Source organism: Chiloscyllium plagiosum, chromosome 32 (genome assembly GCF_004010195.1).
Source record: "Chiloscyllium plagiosum isolate BGI_BamShark_2017 chromosome 32, ASM401019v2, whole genome shotgun sequence".
Taxonomy (NCBI): domain Eukaryota; kingdom Metazoa; phylum Chordata; class Chondrichthyes; order Orectolobiformes; family Hemiscylliidae; genus Chiloscyllium; species Chiloscyllium plagiosum.
The window spans coordinates 3,039,465-3,047,693 of NC_057741.1; the positions used below are offsets into that span (position 1 = coordinate 3,039,465).

Here is an 8,229-nt window from a genome sequence, read left to right on the forward strand (position 1 = left end):
TTTACCAACAACCGAGGTTAGGCTAATTGGCACAATTAGCTAAGTTGCACAAATTCACAGGATTCTACTGATCAATGGACCTTTTTACCTTGAGTTTGAATGTTGAACTTACACCGTTCATAAGTTGCATTCACTTGGGGTTCCAAGGATGAGTTAATCACAGTCATAGAGATGTACAGCATGGAAACAGACCCTTCAGTCCAATTGTCCATGCCGACCAGATATCCCAATCCAATCTAGTCCACCTGCCAGCACTCGCCCCATATCCCTCCAAACCCTTCCTATTCATATACCCATCCAGATGCCTTTAAATTGTTCTAGCCTCCACCACTTCCTCTGGCAGCTCATTCCATATACGTGCCACCCTCTGAGTGAAAAAGTTGCCCCTTAGGTCTCTTTTATATCTTTCCCCTCTCACCCTAAACCTATGCCCTCTAGTTCTGGACTCCCCCAACCCAGGGAAGAGACTTTGTCTATTTATCCTATCCATGCTCCTCATGTTTTTATAAACCTCTATAAGGTCACCCATCAGCCTCTGATGCTCCAGGGTAAACAAACCTAGCTTTCCTTTATTGGTCAGAGTATTGAGTACAGGAGTTGGGAGGTCATGTTGCGGCTATACAGGACATTGGTTAGGCCACTGTTGGAATATTGTGTGCAATTCTGGTCTCCCTCCTAACGGAAAGATGTTGTAAAACTTGAAAGGGTTCAGAAAAGATTTACAAGGATGTTGCCATGGTTTGAGGATCTGAGCTACAGGGAGAGGCTGAGCAGGCTGGGGCTGTTTTCCGTGGAGTGTCGAAGGCTGAGGGGTGACCTTATAGAGGTTTACAAAATTATGAGGGGCATGGATAGGATAAGTAGAAAAAGTCATTTCCCTGGGGTCAGGGAGTCCAGAACCAGAGGGCATAGGTTTAGGGTGAGAGGGGAAAGATATAAAAGAGACCTACAGGGCAACTGTTTCACGCAGAGGGTGGTACGTGTATGGAATGAGCTGCCAGAGGATGTGGGGGAGGCTGGTACAGTTGCAACATTTAAGAGGCATTTGGATGGGTATATGAATAGGAAGGTTTGGAGGGACATGGGCCGAGTGCTGGCAGGTGGGACTAGATTGGGTTGGGATATCTGGTCGGCATGGACGGGTTGGACCGAAGGGTTTGTTTCCATGCTGTACATCTCTATGACTCTATGACTTTATAACCTCTCCCTATAGCTCAAACCCTCCAATGCTAGCCACATCCTCGTAAATCTTTTCTGAACTCTTTCACGTTTCACAACATTCTTCCGATAATAAGGAGACCAGAATTGCACGCAATATATCTTCAATGTTAGGTTTTTGTGATTCATGCACAGGGACTTCAAATCCCTCTTGTACAGTTTGATTCAGTCATTCTCCATTTCAATAGTGTTCAACTCCTGTAGTCTCACTGCCAAAATACATAATGCTGCATTTTTCCACATTATATTTCAACGGCCACGTTTTTTTCCCATATGATTAGCGAATCATAGAGTCAAAGAGTCATAGGATCCTACAACACGGAGACAGGTCCTTTGGTCCAAACAGGTCCATGCTGACCAAGATGTCCATCAACGCTAACCTCATTTCCTGACCCTTGGCCCATAATCTTCTAATCCTTTCCTATCCATGCATTTGTTCAAATGTCTTTTAAATGTTGTTAATGTACCTGCCTCAACCACTTCCGCTGCCAGCTCATTCCATATGCGTATCATCCTCTGTGTAAAAATGTTGCCCCTCAGGTTCCCTTTTATTTTTTCTCTTTTAACCTTAAACTGATGCCCTCTAGTCCTTGATTCCCCAATCCTTGGAAAAAGACTGAGTGCATTCACCCTATCATGTCTCTCATGGTCTTATACACTTCTATAAGATCCACGTTCAGTCTCCTATCCTCTAAAGAAAAACACCCGAGTTTACCGATTGTCTCGCGATAACTCAGACCGTTGAGTCCAGGCAACATCCTTGTAAATTTCTTCTGCACTCTTTCCAGTTTAATAACATCCTTCCTACAGCAAGGTGACCAAAACTGAACACAATACCCCTACTGCGGCCTCACCAACGTCATATACAACTGCAGCATAACTTCCCAATTCCATATTCAGTGTTCTGGCTGATGAAGGCCAGTGTGCCAAAAACCTTCTTCACTGCCTTGTCTACCTATGACTTCAGTTTCAGAGAACTGTGTACCTGAACTCTACCGAAAATCTCTGCAGACTCTTTGTGACATCCTCTCTACTTGTCTTCCTACCTATTTTTGTGTCATCCTCAAACCTGACTATAGTTCCTCATTCAAGTCATTAATGTAACTGTAAATAATTGTAGCGAAAGTGAGGACTGCAGATGTTTGAGGTTACAGTCGAGAGTGTAGTGCTGGAAAAGCACAGCAGGTCAGGCAGCATCTGAGGAGCAGGAGAATCAACGTTTCAGGCAAAAGCCCTTCATCAGAAATCTTCCCTTCCTGACGAAGGGCTTTTGCCCAAAACATCGATTCTCCTGTTCCTTGGATGCTGCCTGATCTACTGTGCTTTTCCAGCACCACACTCTCAACTGTAAATAATTGTGGTCCCAGCACTGATTCCTGTGGCACTCCACAAGATACAAGTGGCTTTAAACTGCTCTGAACATTTCTGCTTTCCTTTTCAAGCAACTCTGCTTCTATGCAGCTCTTCAATACTCAATCTCATCCCACTCCTACCGTGGTGTTACAGGTTAGCAGCACGACAGCCTCGTTTGTACTGTGTCTTTATCAGACTAGCTGTAAAATGATGCCTGCAGTTAATACCTCATGATACATGTTACCTGACTACAACAAGCCAGTGGGCACCTAAGTACAAATATAGTGTGAAAGGTGACTGTGTGTGGAGGACAGTATTTTGCAGCACAGTTGTGGAAGAGGAACTGAGGGCACATGCAAATATTGCTACGAAGGTTACCATTGATTCCTTCAGTAAGAGAACTGTTACTCCCCCAGCATTTACATATGGGAGTAGTTCATTATTAAGGCAGAATCTTAGTGAGATCGTGAGACGGCAACTCACCAACATGAGGAATTGGTTTGTCCTGGTATTGTTCTTTATCTATTTTTCTGACACTGGTAAGTCAAGACCTTGCAACATCCTTATTCCTTTCTCCAAATTGTAATTTTTTAATGAAGGTACGAATCCATTGAGATTTTTCCTGAACTGTGCTCTATCCTTTCAGTATACTGTCAGGTGCTTCAACCTGACATCCATGGAATACTTACTCTAAACCAGATTCCTGGACCTGATGTGTTCACTCTGAATGATTGAGAGGGGAAATCAGTCAGCATTCCATTCCTGATTACTGTCCTATGACCCCTGAGTTACTGTGACAGGGTCCTTTTCTTGATCATTGCACAGTGAAATTGGTACAGAACTATGGAAAGAGGGTGGGGTATGAAGATTAGATCTAGGTGGATACCGGTCTATGGGATGAAGACAGGCATTAGAAATAGGTTTGGATTTCATACAGTGCTGGGATGAGAGATCAGGGCAGTGGGATTAGTTATGGATTGATGCAGGCTGTGGGGGGGAAAAGAGCAGAGTGCAATACGGGTTTGTTATCAAAGCAGAGCATTGGGAGAGAATGGAGTGGTGGGATTTGTTAGAGATTGCTGTAAGGCTTTGGGGAGACAGTGGACAGTGGGGATTAGTTTGGTATTGAGACAGGGCTGTGTAAATAAAGTGGGCAATAATTTAGAAATAAACTTTGGGGCAAGTGTTGGACTGTGACCAAATGGTGAAGACTTGGACAGCATGGGCTGACAAGTGGCAAAGTTGCACATTCATATCACAGCTGATGGTTATCTCCAGCAAGAGAAACTGTAACCATAGCCCATCACAATTAATGGCATGACCACTGCTGAAGCCCCATTGTCAACATCTTGAGGGCTACCACTGATCAGGAACTGAACTGGACTAGCCACATAAATAATACAATAGCAAGTCAGAAGCTAGGAATCTTGTGACGAATAACTCACTTCCAGACTCCCTGATGCCTGCCCACTATCTTCGAGGTACAGGTCAGGACTGGTGAAATGCTCCCCACTTGTCTGAATGAGTGCAACTTCACCAATACTTTAGCAACTTGACATCATCCAAGACAAAACAACCCACTTAATTGGCATCACATCCACAAACATTCATATCCTCTGCCACCTACACACATAGGCAGCAATATGTACCATCTACAAGATACACTGCAGAATTTCACCAAGGCTCCTTAGACAGACTCTTCCATAATGACATAGGATACAGGAACAGGAGGAGGCCATTTGACCCCTCAAGACTGCTCTGCCATTCAAAGGGATCATGCCATTCAAACCCACAGCCACCCAAAATGACAAGGGCAGCAGATAAATGGGAACATAACCAGCTAAAAGTTCCTTTCCAAGTCACTCACCATCCTGACTTGGAAATATATTGCTTCTTTTTTTCCCTGTGGCTGTGTCAGAATCCTGGAACTCCCTCTCCAACAACATCGTGGACGTACCTACACCAAATTAATTGCAGCAGTTCAAGGCAGTTCATCACCTTCTCAGGGGCAATTACAGATAGGCAATAAATACTGGCCCACATATCCTGAATGAATTTTTAAAAATGTTCTGGAGTCATGTAGCACTGTGAGGAGAACATGGCCAATAAGGGTAGTTTGGTATTGGTACAAGGTTATGAGAGAATTGGACAGTGGGATAAGTTTCTTACAGGATTGGGTAAGTGCGTGGAACAGAGGGTTTGGTATTGATACAGGGCAATGGGAGCCTGTGGGGCAATACAGTTGGTTTTGAATTGTCTCAGGCAATGAGGACAGTGTGAGGCAGTGGCATTTATTTTGGATTGTTAAAGGGGATTGTAAGAGTACAAACACGTGGCTTAGGAGAGGGAGTTGGGTAGTATAAAGATGCAATATTAGATTAGATTAGATTAGATTCCCTACAGTGTGGAAACAGGCTGTTTAGCCCAACAAGTCCACACTGACCTTCTGAAGAGCAACCCACCCAGACCCATTCCCCTACCCTATATTTACTCCTGTATTATGCAGATGTAATTGTGTGTCTCTCTGGAGGCTTGTATTGAGTTGAAATTGTGTGCTTGTGCATTGGTGCTTTAGCTAAGTGAGAAAGGGTATTCAACTGCCCTATTTTAAACCTGGCTTGATCAGTCACAATATTTTCTTATTTAGCACATAGCTATCACACTTCAATTGAATGCAGTTAACTCGATCAAAATGAAGGAGATCCAATTTCAAGGCTATCTTGAGTAAAAGTCATTGAAGTTTTGTTATTTGTTAAACTTCAGAAAAATCAGAAAATCCATCGGAAACACATGATAAACTTACAAAGGACTGTGGGGAGGGATGCTTGTGCAGACAGGAAGGTAAAGCCTATTAAATTTAGAATTCTGAGGCTAATGGTTTAACTGTGTCTTGTTTTCTCAGGAGTGACAAAGCTTGCAGGTAACCTTGATTTCTCAGTGTATAGTCATTTCTCCAAGTTCCTTTTTCATCAGCTAGCTTTTGAGGTAGAGAGAGGGGAAGAGAAAAAAAACTTGTAGTATTGTTGTTGTTAGCAATCTTTTTGCTGTTGATACATCGTGTCTGGTGTCTATGTTATCTCATCACAAGATGGATTTTTGGAGACAACATTTCATCTCTCAGTTATCAAGCTTGTGTGAACAGAACAAGAGGTGCTTGACGGTATTCCAAACAAACAATCCACTTGATGTTTCATTTGTAACATCATAAATATTTCAGAAATCTCTCATGTGGTTAGTTAAATGGTTTGTTTCATCCTGAGGACATGGAAGGATTGATATAATTATTCTGAGCACCTTGTAAGTACTTCAAAAACATTGCTCACAGATATTGGAAAAAAATTAAATTAATTTAATTATAAATTCATTATAATCCTCCTCTTATATTGTCTTGTCGACTACACTGTGACTGAAACAGCACAAATCTCCAAGAGAATGAAGACCACCCAACATATCACATTCCAGACAGTGAAAAAACAGAAACTCTGCCTCCAATGCCATTCTTATTTCATTCTTTGGTTCCTTGAGCAGCCTTTAGTCATAGTGTCCTGCTTCAATTTTCTTTATTAACTGAGGGAGCATGCAGCTTAGGCAATCTGCTTCAAACTGATTGCTCTCCAGCTCTGATTCTAAACATTTCTCGTTCTTGCATGAGGAGGAGCACGCTAGAACTCACATACTGGTATCCACTGCTTTTCAAAAGTTCACTTTACGTCACTTCACTTTTACAAAAGAGCTACATTAGGACCTGTTTTCGCTAACTGAAAGAAATCCAAAGAGGATTATTGCTTTCATGCAAAAAGGTGAAATATTTCCCATATAAATTAATGTTTCTTCACTTTACACCATTTTGGCTAAAAAGGAATGCTCTACTTTCGGACAGCTGGGGATACCTGTATATTGATTGATTTATTGTTGTCACATATACTGAGACACAGTGAAAACTGTTGTTTTGTATGCTGTGCAGGTGGATCGTACCATTTTAGTGGCTGACAGACTTTCAGTGCCTATTGATTAAAATCAAAATTTACTACAGCTGGTTTTGTATATTATGTATAGATTGCCTTGGTTTGTCAGATGATCACAGAAGCCACTTTAGGTCACTGGATGATCCATCTGGGTCTCCTGCAATGGTCCCCAGCATCATAGATGTCAGTTTTCGGCCAATTTGATTCACTCCATGTGATATCAAGAAACAGTTGGAGGTACTGCATACTGCAAAGGCTATAGGCCCTGACAACATTCCAATGGATGCCTCAGGAAACAGGTATTACTGCTATGTCTCAAATACAAACTACCTCTCAACACCCCACAAGCCAGATGAACAGTTGAACAGAACGGTTGCAGGATGCTACAAGAAATGATAAATGAAGCCCACATCTGACTCCACAAATATAAACGGGAAATTTCGCACCAAAAACTCCAAACACCAACGTGACTGACCAGGAATGGACAAGTATGCTAGAATGAGCCATCAACACTAAACAATAGCGGACCAAGACAAAGAAAAGACTAGTCTGATTAGATTAGATTAGATTAGATTAGATTACTTACAGTGTGGAAACAGGCCCTTCGGCCCAACAAGTCCACACCGCCCCGCCGAAGCGCAACCCACCCATACCCCTACATTTACCCCTTTAACCTAACACTACGGGCAATTTAGCATGGCCAATTCACCTGACCTGCACATCTTTGTGACTGTGGGAGGAAACCGGAGCACCTGGAGGAAACCCACGCAGACACAGGGAGAATGTGCAAACTCCACACAGTCAGTCGCCTGAGTCAGGAATTGAACCCGGGTCTCTGGCGCTGTGAGGCAGCAGTGTTAACCACTGTGCTACCGTGCCGCCTGCAAGAAAAACTGGACAAGCTCACACACAGCAATAACACAATCAATTCAGAAGCTTGGGTAAGGAACCTGTGGCTCGACCACTCTCAGACATGGAAAAAGCCGTCCTAAATATGAGGGATGAACTTCAACCACAGGGATGCGGATAAAAAGGACTTCCTAGCAGCACTAGAATCAACCCTGAAAGACAACGGACTTACACAAGAAATCCAGCAGACCATCAGACAACCAGTAGCACTAATACTAAGCAAAAAGCGAGAAGAGAACACCCTCGGCACAAAGGAAGAGAAAGCCCTGGAAGAACTCAGAAAAGACAGAAGTATTTTAATCCTACTGGCAGACAAAGGGCACATGACTGTCATCCTGAACAGAACACAAATCAGAGGAACCTCGATTATCTAGCATTCGATTAACTGAATTTTGGATTATCCGAACAAGATCACAAGGTCCTGATGCTTGGCTAACTATGTTATCCAGCATTCGATTAACTGAACAAAATATTCCCTACTGGTGTCCTTCAGATAATCGAGGTTCCTCTATACATTGAAAAAGCAAACACACTACTTGTAAATACCGACACCTACCGACAGGATTGGCTGTTGCAGGTTCCAGGGTTTAAATGTTTTAGTAGGGTCAGAGGTGGGGGTAAAAGAGGGGGAGGTGTGGCATTGCTTGTCAAAGATCGTATTACAGCGGTGGAAAGGACGATGGATGAAGACTCGCCATCTGAGGTAGTTTGGGCTGAGGTTAGGAATAGGAAAGGTGAGGTCACCCTGTTAGGAGTTTTTTACAGGCCTCCCAATAGTCCTAGA

At 43.0% G+C, this 8,229-nt stretch overlaps 1 protein-coding gene across 1 annotated transcript in view; it reads left to right on the forward strand.

Annotated features, from left to right (window-relative positions):
* Positions 1-3,049: 3,049 nt before the first annotated feature.
* The window catches only part of LOC122539243 (deleted in malignant brain tumors 1 protein-like), a 45,847-nt gene continuing 40,667 nt past the window's right edge, over positions 3,050-8,229 (forward strand). The window contains exon 1 of the mRNA XM_043673945.1: positions 3,050-3,110. Coding sequence (XP_043529880.1) covers positions 3,059-3,110 — 52 coding nt within the window. The 5' untranslated portion in view covers positions 3,050-3,058. The remainder of the gene's footprint in view (positions 3,111-8,229) is intronic.